Source organism: Hakea prostrata, chromosome 2 (genome assembly GCF_041222555.1).
Source record: "Hakea prostrata isolate BN-2017 chromosome 2, UWA_Hpros_2, whole genome shotgun sequence".
In the NCBI taxonomy this organism is placed as follows: domain Eukaryota; kingdom Viridiplantae; phylum Streptophyta; class Magnoliopsida; order Proteales; family Proteaceae; genus Hakea; species Hakea prostrata.
The window spans coordinates 882655-900618 of NC_142601.1; the positions used below are offsets into that span (position 1 = coordinate 882655).

General features: G+C 38.8%; 1 protein-coding gene across 4 annotated transcripts in view; it reads right to left on the minus strand.

Moving 5' to 3' along the window:
* Positions 1-17964, minus strand: part of LOC149023172 (Tetratricopeptide repeat (TPR)-like superfamily protein) — a 64775-nt gene that overhangs the window by 20945 nt on the left and 25866 nt on the right. For all 4 annotated transcript variants that reach the window (XM_089143727.1, XM_089143726.1, XM_089143730.1 and 1 more), the window contains exons 6-8: positions 6054-6092; positions 4199-4320; positions 252-398 (exon numbers count right to left, since the gene is read on the minus strand). In XM_089143727.1, coding sequence (XP_088999853.1) covers positions 252-398; positions 4199-4320; positions 6054-6092 — 308 coding nt within the window. The remainder of the gene's footprint in view (positions 1-251; positions 399-4198; positions 4321-6053; positions 6093-17964) is intronic.

Below are 17964 nucleotides of genomic sequence, written 5' to 3' on the forward strand. Positions count from 1 at the left end.
GAAATATTATAGAATTGGTAATTTGGCATTGAAAATAAAAATAAAAATAATAATAATAATTGAAAGAAGAAAAAAAAGAGAGAGAGAGAGAGAGAGAGAGAAAGAGTAAACAATAAAAGAACTGATTTGAGTTAATCATCTAGGCTCTACCATACATTCAGTGCCTGTATTCTAAAAAACATATGCAAGCTATTAAAACTAAAATTCATAGCTTAGGCAACAAAAATACAAGAAGACCTAGGACAACATACCTTTAGTGCTTCAGTGAAATGAAAAGCTGCTTCGCTAAAGCAACCCAGGGAATGAGCATACTGTCCCCTAAGCATCTCAAAAATGCCCTCGCATCCCTGTAAGATTGTTGGAAAGCTAACTAGCCAATTTTTCATCTCCACCAATGCCTGCAACATATGCAGAGCACCTTTACCTGTATTAGTCATAAGAATGTATAATACAAAAGATGGTGCTCATGCATGAGGCAACAGATTGGCGACTCAAATGTTAGGTTGGGATTTTACAAAATTTCTGGTTGTCTGATTAATTTCAAAGCTGAATCAACAAAAATTTAAACAAGTAAAAACAAAGTCATTTATCATATTGGAAGAATTTAACAAAAAGTGATCTACTGAACCTCAACCCTCAATATTGCAGTTGAATTGGCGACTGGGAAATGCAGCATGCCTAGAGAAACCACATCAGTATATAAGAGTAGGAAGGGCAGATAACAGTTTTGTTGGAGGGCATTTTGGGAACAAAAAATACAGCTCAAGATTTAGCGCCATATTTGAGTCCATATTGGAATCTTCTTTCCTTTCTTGAGATCGATAGTAGGTGAAGCCTTATTATAAATGTAGCATATGGAGATCCTCATATTGATTCAGGCTCCTCTCAATCCCTTTCGTCTCTCTCTTCTCTCTCCATTTTCCCCACTTAGATTATTTCATCTTCTTACTCTCAATCTCTTTGTTTCTCTGATTTTACCATATTTCATATGGCATCAGAGCCATTTTAATGGATTCCTGCAAATCCTTATGCAAGAAATCAGAGGCTTATATCTTCCTATCTTCTTGCAACAGTGTGGTGAAGACTTTGATATTTGGTTTGGAGTCTTCCACAGCTACTTTTGACTTGAGGCAGCACTTCGTGCAGGTTTTTGTTTGGGTATTAGTTTTAGGAGATGACATGACAGACTGATTCTTCATCAAATTCAAAGCATCAAGTCGTTGGTGTTGGGATGAAAATTCTTTGGAAGTCTCAATTCTGTCCAGGTATGTCTCGCAATTACTTTTAAGGTTTCCTGTTGAAGCCTGGCCCTAAAATTCTGCTGTGGTAGATGGTTTAGACTTGGATTGTATAGTTTGGTTGAGCTAGCACTTCTTTTCAGATCTTATTGGCTGGATGCTGGACTGATATTGTTTCGGTTGTGTTCTACTTGATCTGTAATTTTAAGTATTGTTGAGTCCTGGCCCTTATTCTTTGCCGCTACTTTGTTCTTGCCTCTTGGAAATCTGTTAAAATCTGGCTCTGATCATTGTTTTGGTGGAACAATTTTACTGTCAACAACTTCTGTGGGGATTACTCTTCAAGAACTGCTGCTGTGAAGAGTGTATCTGTTGATAAGAACTGCTGTGGGGATTGATCTGGGTAAAGGATAGTCCAGCATCTTGTTTTGGGAATTATTTGTATTTCACATTGTGTTTCAGGCTTTCAGCCTCAGATCTGTGATGAATAATTACTCCTTAAGACATTCTAGTTGTTGCCACCATAATGTGAAATTTCGGCAAAACATGTTGTTTCACCACCCGGCAAAACTACCAAAATTTCATAATGTTTTGGTAAATTTTCGACCCTCAATTTCAAGGGGTATTTGGGGTCATTTTGGCTTGGTTTTTTGAGTCTAGCCTGATTCAAGACCAATAAACACATTGCGAGTATTGATTTTTCCTAAAACCTAGCCTAAAGTGGTGTTCTTGATTGGCACATGCCCAGCTGTATGCAAGAGAAATTGGAAGTCTGGAATATCAATTTAAACCAATGTAAATATGCAAATGATGCAAGAGAACACAGAGATCTTCATTAAATTGCAAGAAAAAAGAATAGCTAAAATTCATTATACAAGTAGTCAAGTATATATAATGTACAACTATACAAGTGTAGGCAAGTACACAATGATCCCATCATCTCAATACCAACTATCGTGCCTCGGTCAAGGTTGAAATTTTGCCCAAACGTGGCAAAATGCCAACCTAGTTCTACCTTTTATAGGTGATTTCTTGGCAATCTTGAAATTAACACAGGAGCGATATTTCGCCCAACGGTCGATATTGTATTGCCGATATTTCAGCAATTTTTGCAGTTTATCATTTTCAACCACAATTTCGATTCGCTCCTTACCGGAACACTGAAATTTCGGCAGTATTTCATACTATGGTTGCCACCATGTTTTAGATTTGATATGTTTTCAATGAAGCAATTTTGGGCCTTGAATTTGGAGTATTGCTAGCAGCCGCCTACTTGCTTATAATTAGTGTCTCTTGTTTAGACATAAGAAAATTTAGGTCATTATTTATATCTATAGAGGAATCTGGGTTTGACCTTGAGAGTACCATTACTAAAATAATGTCATCCACATCCCATCGTATTTCTGAACAAAAACTTTAAGGGACTATCAATTTCTGTCATTAGAAGAAGATAATCAAGGTTGTGGGCAGCAAGACCATCTCACTAAGTCCACTGGGAATGGTACATGGAAGACCATAGATGCCCAAATCTTAAGAGAGATGTGGAATTCCATGGAGAGAATATATTGTTGACTTAGTTACACATATTGACAAAGTTAAGGATTCATGGGATTACTTAAATATCTTCTATTCAGGATAGAATAACCTTTCCCATATCTATTAGGTTTCACAAGAATCCTATAGCGCCGATAGGAAGGGCAGACCTTCAACCCAATATTTTGCAGACTATAAGCAAATGTATGAAGAGTTGAATTCTATTATAACCAATTCATTAGATGTTATTGAGATGCAAAATCAAAGGGAACAAATTGCAATTATGGGTTTTCTGGAAGGACTTGGGAAGAAATTTGACTCAGTTATAGCACAGATTTTAGGGGAAGACAAGGTACCCTCATTGTTTAAAACATTTTTCCATGTAGTTCATGTGTCCAAAGAAAACACACAAGTCCTATTTAACCAACAATTCTTCATAGGCATCCTTTACTCCAAACTATGGCTCTAGTGGTGGGTCAGGTTTGGAAGGTACTCGTGTGTGTGGGAATGGAGGATCAAGTAGAAACCCTAACACCTTAGGGATCCACTAACACTATTGGGAAAGTCAAAACTTGCCATCATTGTTGTCGACCATGAGATATAAAAAGATTTTATTGGAAGCTTCATGGCAAGCCACCTCAGGTGCTAATATTGTGTCACTAGAGTCATCCATTACTGCCACTTCAACTTGTGTTTCAACCTCACGTCCCCAGATCACTGACTTAGTGGCATCTGATCATATGACTAGTGTCTCAGCAACTTTTTATCTTTTCGCCCATTCTCTTCCAATGTGACCCTCGCTAATGGTTCCATGCCATTGTTAAGGTATAGGAACTATTAATCTCACCCCCACCTTATCCATGTCATCTGTTTTATACTTACATGAGTTTCCTTTAAACTTTTTGTTGTTCATAAACTAACCACCCACTTACAAATATTATGACTTCCTTTCCTAGTTATTATGTGTTTCAAGATCTTAAGACAAAGAGGACACATGGTAAAGGGCATAAGTCGGGAGGGCTGTACTTGTTTAACGACATTTCAGAACTTTCCTTTTTCAGTACTTTCTATTCTGGACAGATTTTAGGAGTTAGTTTTACTAGAAAATTCTGTCCATAAGCTGACTTTTTATTTTCTTTTTTAGAGGGCAAGATGGTTTGCTTCTCAAGTTGTAATCTAGACTATTGATATCTATAAATAATATTTCGATTCTAGGAGTAAAATAGCTAGAATCGCAAGCTTATGTGATTCCTATCAATTCTTCTTCTTTCTTCTTCTCTTCTTCTTCTTTTTTTTTCTTCTTCTCATAAGTTCTTCTTGTTATTGCACTGTTTTGGTTGATTAAAGTTTATTTTCTAACAATGATAAATGATAAACCACATGCAAGAGAAGTGCAAAGCTATCAGCATCTGCAAGCACATTCGTACCTCTTGGGCTTCAACAAATTCTGACCGTGTCAGAGACATAGCAACTTTGTTTTCGAGGAATTGCATTAGAATCATCAAATACACACCAGCCATCCAGATGGCTGTGTTTTGCAAATCCACCTCTGCAAAACGGAAGAATTTTAAGAAGCATGTAATCATTCCCAATATAGTCAAGCATACTGCTTACAAGACATCAGAAAGACCAGAATAAGCCAAGGAGTCCAATTTGCAACAAAAAATAAAGTCTTGGTTGGGGTAGAAGAACCTCACAGAACAGAATTACAAAAAATATAATAAGTCTCTTCTTTTTTTTTTTTTTTTGGGGGGGGGGGGGGTTCAAAAGAAGATTATTAATTAGTGATGCAGCATACAGGAGAACGAGGTTAAAAAGGCTGATTTATTCTGTGAATTGGGGCCTATCACGGTATGTTTCTGTAGCACCAGTTCTAGAGATATCAAAGAGCTTAAGAGCCACAGCTTAGCATTACAGTTTAGAGTTTCTATTTTCTGGGCTTGTAATGTGATCGACTTTATTAGCCAGTGTTAACAAGTCCATGAAGCCGTCAGCTTATTTTCTAAAAGGTTCTAAGTTAGTTTTCGTTTTGTACCATTCTCAGTTTTTGGAAAGTCCATAATTGTTACCCAAGCAAATGGGCTATCCCACCTAAAGCATAAATAGGGATCCACCCCTACTGTTGGTAGCATGTGTTCAGTTACAATGCGATTGATGTTTGCCGCCAAGATGTATGGTTTCCCTGGCCTCTATGGAGTGCATCTCCTCCAATTGGGTGGATTCACTAGATCATAAGGAGGGTATCTACTATATTGTGCTGCTATGTTTTCAAGTTCCCATTCAGTTTACCCATTACAAGGGTCAACTATCTTTGAGCCGTGCTGCCACCCCTCCCCCCCCCCCCAAAAAAAAAAAAATTAGTTTCCAACAATTTCTCTACATTGAGGATGCTGTATTCGTGCAATCTGCAACAGACCATAGTTCAATATGACCAACTCTGTTTGTCTTCAAATTTCATCCTTAACCATCACAATAAACCGTGACAACCCTCAACTGGACCCTTATTCCAATGCCTAAAAACCAAGCAGTCTACACCCACACTACCAATGTCCTGAGCTTCTGGCTGAAGAAGCTCTTCCAAGGACATAAGCCAAACAGCCGTATACTACGCAACCGATGCGGAACTAAACCCCGCTCTCATTCTTGCACATGTGCATCAACACTTCCAACTTCGGGCACACAGGGCTTAACCAGGATAGTGCACAACCAAACTGCTCTAATACCATTTGACGGCATCCAACACAAAAGCCCAAGCTTCAAGGTGGACAGAAAATTCCAAGGTCATAAATCAAATTGCAGTACACTACCCAACCGATGTGGAGTAATCTCTCCTCCCATTCCTGGCCATGGAGCACTCTCATCACATCACATACCCTGCAGGTATTCTCAGATCTCATCACTGCTGTTTAGTGAGTGAGTTTTCCCTTCAACTTCTGAGCACCAAATAAATTCAAGCACCAGCCTACTCAACCCTAATTTGACCTCATTCAAGCCCTAACTTAAGAAGGTCAATTTTCTCCCATCAACCCTATTTCAGCCTCTGTTTCTGTTGAATTTGCTTCTGTTATATAAAATGAAACAAAGTTCATCTCTATCAATCAACTTTGGTTCCGAATTTCAAAGCCTAGACGGAAACCTGACCTTCCTCTTTAGCTGCCAGCATTTTGAACTTAAAACCTTCCGGTAAGGGATTCAATATCGCCACCAATTAGGTAGGTCATAATTGCAGATCAACAGAACTTCAAATAGCAAGATTTAAAAGGAAGATAAAAAACAACTCACCAGTCACACCATCAGTGATCCCAAGTTGCAACAGCTCCACTGCATGAAACACAGATGGTCAGATTCTGTGGAGGAGATTTTAAACTTGATTCAGTTCCTAATACCATTGCCAAGATGAAGCAAATCTGATCTTATTTTCAACACATACCTAACTGATTTACAAATCAAACAAACCAGAGAAGCAAAATCGATTCCCAAAGAGGTCACAACAAGAATATTTCCCAGAAGAAGACTTGATACAACAGTCAATAGATGATGTTAACCAAATAGACTGATGATCTTTCCGCGAATAATAATAAAACCAAGTATTGAATAGAAAGGTAAACGAATCCAGAGGACTAAATCATCAAAGAAAACGATAATACAGTGGATACACCCATATCGAATATATTTACGGGTGTATGAGGGCATTTCCAGCACTGGATACCCAAAGAATGGTCTGGACTAGCCATATAACAAATTTCAGCCTCAAATCCAATCATTTACCTACCCACATGTGTTCCTGGATTTTCAACGCTTTGCATTGCTACACTGCCAACTCTACTTGCTTGAAACTTGATATATGTGAGCATGGCACTTGAGATCTGGCTGTCCAGAAAAATTAAGCACAATCTGACCAAACATGTGTTAGGTTTCAATCCAGGTACATGGTTCAAGATCTTGATCTCGAGACCCATCTCACCAACTCAAAAAAAGAGTTGACTCAAGATCTCAGCCGAGTAGGCGGAATTTTTCCTTTTTCCCAAACTCAAGGCTCCACTTAAGGAGTATTAAGGGTCATTTGAGGTTGAAACTTGCCATTTAGCCTATCTCAGCCTTTCTCACACACTTGTGACCTCAGACTTATGAATAAAAGAATAATAGATACGTGAGTTTTACTTTGAGCCCCAAGTCGGAAACGAGTCAAACAACTACATTGATACTAAATTTTCAAAATGCAAACAAGTTGAATAGATTAAACATGTTCAAAGTCCAAAATTCAAATTGCAAAGTTTAATGACAATCCAATCATCAAAGTTACAACTCAACCACATGTGCAAAGCACATTGTCTTGTATCGCTAAATGGAATAAGAGAGAGATCTCGCTAGATGCCAGCAAGGACTCGAGATTTCTCCTACAAATCTTAACTCTTTTATGGGTGTGCACAACTATAAATCCTGCAGCTACCTAACATTTTTCCCTACAAGATGCATTAGGTCTGATCCATCAAATGAAAAGCACCCTCTGCCTTATGCCACTGACATGCTATCTTTAAGGCCTGCATTGGCTCAAATGATACATTCAATTTATGCTCAAATTATCCACTAGGCAAAATGAAGCCCACAAATGAAACATCCTACAAGATGAATTGTGATGAGAAAACATGTATTTTGAAACACGAAACCTGTTGGAAGTTTCACATCATCAAGTGAATATTTTGGATAAAAATAATTCTCAAGTATGAGAAATAAAATATCTAAGTCTCATTGGTGTGATTTATATTTGTATTTGTTACCTATTTTGACAAATTATTTGGGACAATAAAATATGGTCTACAAATTATAAGCATTCGGTCACCATCTTTATAATATATTTAATAATTAGAAATAAGTTTGGTATGTCTAAGTGCATAATTTATTACGGAAAATAGATATTTGAAATGCAATGTGGCCCCTGTGCATAGACAATTAGAGACCTAAAATTATCCCAATGGACTTTGAAAATCCATCCTGTCGATGCTTCAATAAGCAACCCCTTTGTGTTCGCATTAATAGAGAGGTTTGACTACCTTTTAATGAACCCTCTTCCATATATTATCCTCAAACCTTTTTATAGATACCGTCTTCCATATATTCTCCTAAAACATTTTTAGTATCTACAAACTGACCCACTGGGTTCTATTTTTGGATGCGTGTGTTATGCCAAAATCACAGCCCACTAGAGTAAGCTAGCACCCCGCAGCCTACGCTACATATTTCTGGGGTATTTAGCTACTCAGAAGGAGTACAAATGTTAGCATTCTCCTTTCAAGAAAACCATTGTGTCCATGGATGTAATTTTTAATGAGTCTTACACTTAACTATACACCTCTCCAGGAGAGAGTCCTAAAGGAGAGGTGTTCTTTCTAACTCTAGACTTTCCTACTAGACATAGAGACTCCCACACACCACCACAAGACAACTTAGGAGTTCAAGAAAAGTTTCCTGACCAGGGCGTTCGGCCAGTATACTCAAGGACTCCAATTCTCCCCCTCCTTTTTCTAAACCTTGTGAGGAACCTGGCTAGGGGGAGACCACTCCTGTTGGGCACATTATTGAGGTCTTTCAAAACAAGATTGACCAGAATAAGGAGGTGCAGAATTATCAGAGGAAAAATTACATCAACCTAAGCAAGTGGAGAAAGTTCAGACGTTACCACTTCAGTCTCTTGCTACAAAATCAAATTCTACTGTTCCCCCTGAGATATCTCATTCTGATCTTCTTAGTGCTATTAGAAAAAGAGTTAGATCTTGTACTCAACATCCCATAACGAAATATGTTTCTTATGACTCTTTTGTCTGACTCTTACCAAGCTTTTATATCCTCTCTATCATTTGTTATTGTTCCTAAAAGTTGGCAGGAGGCATATGTGGATAAGAGATAGAAAGCAGCTATGGCAAAAAAAATGCAAGCAATGGAGAAAAATGATACCTAAGAGCAGGTGACAATTCCTCTAGGAAAAAAACCCATAGGTTGTAAGTGAGTGTTTATGGTTAAACAGAATATGGATGGATCGGTCAATAGGTTGAAGGCTAGACTAGTTGCAAAGGGGTTTACCTAGACCTATGGGATTCATTATTAGGAGACTTTTGCCCCTCTTGCAAAACTAAACATTGTCAGAGTTCTGTTGTTTATAACTATGAACAAATATTGGAACTTGCATCAATTAGATATAAAGAATGCCTTCTTGCATGGGGAATTGGAGGAAGAAATCTATATAGAGATCCCATATGGTTTCTTTTGAAGACAATACTAAAAGGAAAGTTTGTCAGTTAACGAGGTCAATTTATGAGTTGAAGTAGTCTCCTAGGTGTTGGTTTGGACACCTCCAAAAGGCAGTGACCTCTATTGGGTACAAGCAAAGCAAAGCTAATCATACATTGTTTATCAAGAAGTCAAGTACGAAAATCACACTTCTCATTGTTTATGTGGATGATATTATCATCACAGGGAATGACGGTGAGGAAATACTGAGGTTGAAGGACTTTCTTGCCAAGGAGTTTGAGATTCAAGATCTAAGGAAATTACAGTACTTCCTAGAAATTGAGGTGGCTAGATCAAAGAAGGGTATATATATATATACATCCCAAGGAAGTATGCTATAGATTTATTATCTGAAGTGGGAATGTTGGGGTGTAAAGTAGTTGATACCTCTATCAAAGCTGGAGCTAAACTTAAGGCGAAAGAGGGACAACCAATGGACAAAGGAAGATATCAAAGGTTGGTAACATGGTGAGAGATCTCACGAGATATCTCGGTTTTCCCACTTAACGAGACAAGATGGGAGGCGAGATTGGAGAGATTCCATATCTCGCCACGAGATCTCGCTTTTAGATCTCGTGAGATGGGGAAAGCTAGTCTTTTTTTGTCCAACCACATGGTTCAAAGCCTTTAAACTCACTTACCTCGATCGAGAGAGGGCTTCTCTCACCTCTCTCTCACCCATCTCTCGTCTCTCTCTCTCTCTCTCTCTCTCTCTCTCTCTGGATCGCACCGAGATCCCGAGAAAACACCATTTTTGCCAGAATTTTTTGGGGATTTAGCTGGATTTCAAGTTGCAACCTTCTTTAGCACATGTACAACATCAAATTACCATCATTCAATCTCATTTCAACTAGATCTTCAACAAGGGTAAGATTTTTCCCCAAATTTAAAATTTTTAAATAGCAGATCACAATCAGTGTGTGAGTGTAGTGTAAACATATGTTGATTTACTAACTTCAATCTACACTTTCATGGAAACAAATTTAATTTTCTGTTATCAATTTATTTTTTTAATTTTCCACACTTAAAAAATATAATTTCAAAAAAAATAAAAATAAAAGAATATAGCAAAATACTTATGATATGACTGTGATTCTAACTTATATTGGACTACACTAAGAGGGCTACAACTTCATGCAGTCATATTTTGATTATCATGCTTCTTGTAGTTTTTTTATTTATTTCACATTTAAATAATTATAAAAATTAATATATATACACTTTATTTTTTAATGATGATTATGTTATACAGTTCTTTTTTAAATACAAACATGTCTGTTTAAGCATTGTATGTATGTTATCTTAGAACAAAGTGTGTGTTTTGTTGTTTTATAAATTGTTTTTACGTGTTTTTAATTATCTAAAAATTATTCTAATGATTATTTGGAACATTCATGTTTGAGTGTTGTAGCTTAAATGACAACTAGTGTGAGTGGCACTGCAGTGGGGCCTAGGACTGCCAACAAGAAAAAGTCCCAAAGCAAGTATTGCCTTAAGAACTTGAATTATGGTTGTTCAACTAGATTAAAGCAACACTGGCTGGTGGCTACAAGATGTTACCAAGTGTCTCAAGGTTCCTTATGAAGTGTAACAAGCAATTGCAACAACTTTAAAAGGAGGGATACAAAGAAAGGATGATCGGGCACAAAAGCAAAGGGAATTTGAGGATACAGTGCCACAGAGACCCTTTGTTGACAATGATGAGGAGTCAAACAACGATGAGGGGAGCAGAAGGACTATGGGTGTTAAGTCACAGTCCGAATGGAGACAGATGAAGGTTGCAATGGAAGCTAGTAGACAATCTTTACATTTTGAGAATGTAAGGCAGTATGAACAGACAAGGGGAGCAGGTGGTTCAGGGTTAGAGGCATCCATGCCACCTAGACATAGTTTTCACAAAAATAGGGGAAGTGAAAGGACTGAAAGGAAAAGGAAGATTGCACATTACGATGCCACATTTGACCAAGACCCCACCCTCTTCAAGCATTAAGACACCTATCAAAGAAGTATCCTATATATGTTTGTTAGGTTGGCAATCAGCAAATTCATACTCTACAACAACATTGCAGCCAATGTAGCCAACACACCATACTACTAGAGGATGATCAATGCAATTGCTAGGGCATGTGTAGGGGTTAAAGGCCCAATAGCTTGGGAAGTGACAAATAAATATTTACCAAGGCGAAGGAGGTGGAGGAATACATTGGTTCATTGAAGGAACGATGGGCAACATATGGTGTTGATGTGATGGTTGATGGATGGACTGGTCCTACTAGACAGTCCATCATCAATTTCATGGTAAACTGTAATGGAAAGACAGCCTTCTTAAAGTCAGTGGGTGCCTCAGATAAAATCAGAGATGCTAACTACCTTTACAAGCTTCTTAGGCAAGTGGTCCTCGAGGTAGGCCAAAAAACGTTGTCCAAATTATCATGGATAACGGTGTTAACTTCAAGAAAGCTGGTGAAATGTTAATGAAGAAAAAGAACAACAGGATCCACCTCTTTTGGACACCATGTGCAGCACACTTGATTGGTTTCAAGTTGAAGGACTTCAAGAAGAGGAGTCGATCAATGGTGTGGTTGAGGGGGCGAGAAGGGTCAATAATTTTATTTATAATCATGGCTACGTGCTGAAGATAATGAGAAACTAAGGTAAGGGTGATCTAATCAAACCTGGATTGATAAATTCACCACCAACTATGTGACTTTAAAAAGCTTCAAGAAGAAAGTGGTGGGTCTTCGGCACATGTTTGCAAGTGAGGAGTGGTTTAGTTGGCATGGATATAGCCATCCTGATGCAGTAGCAGTCCAACAAACCATTGCTGATGATTCCTTTTGGAGGGAGCTGAATAGGACAGTGGGAATTTTCGAGCCTATTATGCTTGTTTTAAGGATGGTGTATTCAGAGAAGCAATCCACAATGGCCCACATATATGTTGCCCTCAAGTAAACGAAGGAGTTGGTTAAAGCTGCTGCCCCTAGCTCCTAAAAATCCTACAAGTGGATCATCGATGATAGATGGGAGTTGCACTTGATTCATCTTTTGCACTTGGGTGGTGAGTTAAAGTCTTTATGTTTTTGTTGTATACTTAAATTTACGTTGTTATAAACAAGTAAACAACTAAGTCACCAACCAGTTTTTTTATTTCCACAATACAAGCTTACTTAACCCAAAGTATCGCTACAAGGATGATCTAGGGCTAAATGAAAGGTTGATGAATGCGGTGCAAGACGTGGTGGAGAAGCCCATGCCAGATCACGTCATGCAAGGGACAATTAATGGAGAGGTGAGAACTTATTCAATTGTTTCTTTAACTTCTTGCATATACAGTACAATAATTGAACAGTTAGTGTACAAATTAGGGAGTTCGGGGATGCCTCTAAGAGTTTTGGAAAGCCTTCAATGGTTGCTACTAGGCATAAAACTGATCCTGGTAAGTAGTCCATTACTATAAGTGTTAAGTAAGATTTACAAGCCTAGCGCATTCTTATATTTGGTTATACAGCTTACTAGTCGGTGTTCTATGGATCTAGTTCACCAAATCTCAGGGATGTAGCAATTAAGGTCCCCACAGACTTATTCATCCCTGGTTGCGAGAGGAATTAGAGCACCTTCTCACTCATCCATAATAAGGTACGAAATAGATTGAGGAGTAAGAGGCTCAAGGACTTAGTATATGTGCATTACAACATGAAGTTGAAAGTAAGGTACATGCAAGATGATATGGATGATGAAGGTCGGGAACCAATTGAGTTGACTGATATATTCCACGAGCCCCTCGTAGCGGATGAGGAGGATCATGTCATATATCATTGGGTCAAGGATCGAGGTGGCTTAGTGCGAGATGGGCTAGGAGGGCAGCTAGATCCTTTATATTGTTGTTGCAATGGGCCCAGATGCTGTGGCTGAGCACATGTCTTTTGATGAAGGTCACATTGTTGTAGTTGCGGCAGTAGGACTAAGAGTACCATTTGTGGAGTCACTTGGTCGACTTAAACAGCTAGGTTGAGGTCTAGTAGTGGAAGCACAGACGATGTCGATGATACCATCCCTCCCAGTCAGCCTTCGAGTCTTGGAGGCATTCTAGTTGATGGTGTTGCTGGAAGAAGTCTAACTAGTGAGCAAAGGGGGTCATCTCCACTAGGTTTGAGTCATCTGACAGTCCAACACAGGGGGACAGGATACAGGTCACGATTCCCCATCCACCTGGACTTATACTAAGAGTAAGAAGATCAAATCGAACTAGGGACAGAGGAATGATGAAGTGAGCATGCAGGATCTTGTATCGAACATGGGCATGAGCATAAATCATACTCACAGTGTTTCACAATAGTAGAGTTAGGCCAGTTGGTAGTCATCAGGGTACCTATACGGGGATCACACCACCAAGTCCGATTACACTGGGTACTCTTCTTATGGAGGTCATGCTACTCCTCAAGACCCTGCACCTAGAGAGTATGCATATGGGAGTGAAGGTGGGTTGTTGACTGAATGGTTTAGAAACCCCTACTCATTTATTCAGCAGCAGCACGAACAGTGAGAGTAGCAATGGCTCTTTCACCCACCCACGATTTATGGTTACCCAAGTGTGCTATTCCTCCAATATTCCGACATGGAAACATAACGGAGCCACATTAACCGATATATGACATACTATAGTGATGAGTTGACTAGGAAGTTGTATATGGGCATTGTTCAAAATCAATTGATGGAGAATGCTGAAGAGATACCAACTAGTAAACCAATCAAGGTTTCAATATTCAAACTTTAGACTTTTACATGTGCAATTGTGTTACTTGTGTACAACTAATTTAGTACTCTTAAGTCCTTCCATTGATTTCAATTGAATATGTGATGTGGCTTTATATTTCTATTTATAGGCATAAAGGACAATGATGTTGTGCGGCGACATGACGTCCCTGCAGATCCACGAGGCCAAAGGATCACATGCAACTACTGCAGAAGAGCCCTTAATGGAGGAAAATGTCGATTCAAGCAACACTTGGCTGGTGAGAATATATGGTAGCTAGCTCATGGAGATGGAGGGCCGACGAGTAGCTATTGGCATACGTCATGGTCGTCGTGTTGCTGGAGCTGGTGGTGGAGAGCTTGGAGTTGGTGGTGGAGCTAAGGATTTTGACTGAACTTTTATGATTTGATCCCAAATTCCCATTCCATGATTCTCTTGTACTCTTGTGAACTTTATGACTTATGGATTACGACTTATGACTTACTAAAACTTCTAATGGTTACAAAATTTTGAAGACGTTATAGTTCTATGAGGTATTTGATAGTTGATTCACTAGCTTTTCATTTATATGCTTTAAATGTTCTACGTTATATGTTGTCTAACCTTGCCACCTTGCATTCCTCAATCCCACAGCATTTCGGTTTCACACTTAGGGTCGACTTAGAAGACATATGTAGGGTTATTTTCTCACAAATTCAAGGCCATCAGTGTGTTCAAAAGGCCTTAAATAGGTTAAATACCAAGTTTTAGCCCAATTGGGACCCTAAAACCCACTGAAATGGGTTGCCAAAAAAACACCACATCTTAACCGAGGTCTCGCCATCTTGGTCAAGATCTCGCTTTTTCAGGGTGGCAAGATCTTGCTCGAGAGTGACATCTTCTACCATGGCTAGTAGGGAAGCTTATATATTTGTCCCACACCAGGCTAAACATTGCTTATACCTTGGAGATAGTGAACCAATTCATGCATGATCCATATTCAGCTCATATGAAAGCTATTACCAAAATACTGCAGTATTTGAAGGGAACTCTTGAAAAATAAATGCTTTTGTCACCCACTGATAATCTAAGGGTAGAAGCATATATTGATGCAGACTGGGCTAGGTCTCTTGGCAGAAAGTCAATTTCAGGTTGTTGTACCTTTGTTGAGGGTAATCTAGTTACTTGGAGGAGTAAGAAACAGAATGTGGTAGCTTTATCCAGTACAGAAGCTAAATATAGAGCTATGGTTTTGTGTAGTTTGTGAGTTACTATGGTTGGAAGGCCTACTAGAAGATATTGGAGTTCAAATTCCAAAACCCTATGATGTTGTATTGTGACAACAAAGCTGCCATTAGCATTACCAATAGTCATGTGCAACATGATCGAACTAGGCATATTGAAATTGACAGATTTTTTGTCAAAGGAAAGCTAGAACAATGGATGATCTGCTTGCCTTTTGTGAGGTATGGAGACCAAGTGGCAGATATGTTCACTAAAGGCTTGAAAGAACAAGATTTTCTTCCTATTGTAGGCAAGTTGGGATGACTAATATCTATGCCTCAACTTGGGGGGGGGGGTTAGTTTATGTAATTTGCTATTTATTGTTGCCCAAGTAAGGGTATTTATGTAATAGTGCTCTTTTCACTTCATTATAAATAAAGGGTTTTGGATCAAACTCATAAATTCAAGCCATTCTTCCCTAATCGACTTTCTCAGCAGCTTTTTTTCATACCAACTATAAAGAATTTCCAATTTTTTTCTTCAATCTGCTTCAGCTATTAAGGTTGCATTATGAACTGCATATTCAACCTGGTTCTGCTCTTAAGATTGACTGCTGGACAGCATACTCGATCCAAGTACGCCTCTGTATTTTTTTGTTTCTAAATCTGGTTTAACTTAAGATGATTACATCAAAATCTACACCAGGGCCTTCACCCACTATCTGAACATTCTGAGGGAAAGAATGACTACCAGCCCCTTGCTCCTCTACTTACAACCCCGGATGGAACTAATTACGTAATATGACCTAGATCAGCCAATATTATGATCACTGGACATGGCCTTTTAAGCCATATCACAGGCACAAATGTGAAGACAATTAGACCTGGACCACTTCAGGATTGATGGCTTGAACATGACTCCCTAGTGGTGGCGTTCCTAATTCACTCCATGAAATCAGAATAACATCAAACTATTTCAATATTGGACCTGCTGCTAGCATTTGGACTGCTGCCAAACAGACTTATGGTAAGGTTGGAAAGTAAGCTTAGATAAGCTTCGCAAGCAAGTTCATGAAACCCATTCCATCTCTGAATATTACAACACCCTATTGCACTATGACAGAAGACTGATCACCGTACCTTTGCGAGCCTCTCCTAAATCCTAATACTGCAGGAGCACCCACATCTGAGTCCTATTTTTGCTGACACTGGCATCTCAGTCATTGGTAGGTGTGCATCAGCATTACCCTTTCTTGGATAATCAATTCTGGTTCCACTTCCACAGACCATATGACTGGTTCATCCACACTTTTCTTTCAGTATTTACCTTCATCTAGTTGTGACGAAGTTAGAATAGCTGATGGATCTCTTTCTTCTGTTTCTGGGAAGGGTTCACTTCATTGTTCTCCTAGTTTGTCTTTATCTTCAGTTCTTCATGTTCCAAAAATTTACTTTTACCCTACTTTCAGTCAGCAGTCTTACCTCCTCTCTAAATTGCAGAGTAACCTTTTCCCCTACATATCATGTTTTTCAGGACCTGGTCATAGGAAGAACCATTGGCTCTAGTAGGATGCATGGGAGGTTGTACCTGTAAGATAATGAGATTTTATCTTCCTCTTCTACATCCACATCTGGATAGGCTTATCATCTACATCCTCGGATGCTGCATTATCTGAGATCAATCAATGGCACACACATTTGAGGCATCCTCCTTTAGGGACTTTATCTGGTGCATTACCTACTTTGTTTCAGCAGTGTAGCCCTGAAAACTTGTTATATTATGCTTGTGTTTCAGCATCATAACCCTGAAAAAATTGTCCTGTTAGTAATCAGAGAGGTCTTCATCCTCTTCTATGATGCACTTGCTTCCCAATTCTGGTTTTAAGTGGTTCTTTACTTCTGTCGATTGTTATTCTCCTACCACTGGGATATATTTATTGCACACTAAGAAGGAAGTTTTCTCTTGTAAAATCAGCCACCTGACAAGTGACAAGGAGTTCTTCTTCCCCCAGATGACCATATGAGGATGGAGGATTATATAGATGCCAACTGCCTAGGCTACCCTACTGATTGTAAATCTACTATAAGGTACAGAACATTTGCTGGTTGCAATTTTGTCACGTGGCTTAGCAAAAAACAGCATGCAGCGGCTTTATCAAGTATAGAGGCAATGTACCGCACCATGGCGTAGGGAGTCTGAAAGAATTACCATGATTCAAGAATCTCCTCCAGGAAATCAGCTATCGCTATTGCTCACAATTCAGTACATGACCAAACAAAGCACATCAAAATCAACATTTCATCAAGGAGAATTCATATGGCAAGACAATATATGTTCCATTCGTCTGGGAGATCAAGGGGCAGCCATCTTTACAAAAGGACTGAGTGGAAATGCCCTTTATGTCACACTAAGCAAGCTGGGCATTATCAATATCTATGCACCAACTTGACGGGGAGTGTAGGAAATAGTAGTCTGAGCAACCTTTTACTATAATATCAATTGAGGTTCTGAAGACTTAGAGACAAGGTTTGAGATTTCATTTCTTCAGTGTTTTGACTTGAGTTACTGTCGGCGAAACATGGTAGAATAACATATGTTTCAGAAGACGGTCTCGGTGGGTTTTAGGTGGCTTTCTCACCTGGTTTCTTGTGCAGCCTAATTTAAAGACAATAAACACAATGGCAACATTATTTTTTACTAAGCCTAACACAAACTGGTCCTATAGATCCGCACATGCCCACCTATATGCGGCAAAGCTGGATCATGTTTTTCACAAATCTAAACATGAATATACAAGAAAATATTGAAACTTTCATAAAAATGTAAGAACAAATATTGAGTACTAGTCAAATCTCAACTACAATTATAACCCCTTGATATTCTGGAGTTTCACTATAAATTTTGAGCAAATACTGAGAGCTAATCAAATCTCAACTACAATTATAATCCCTT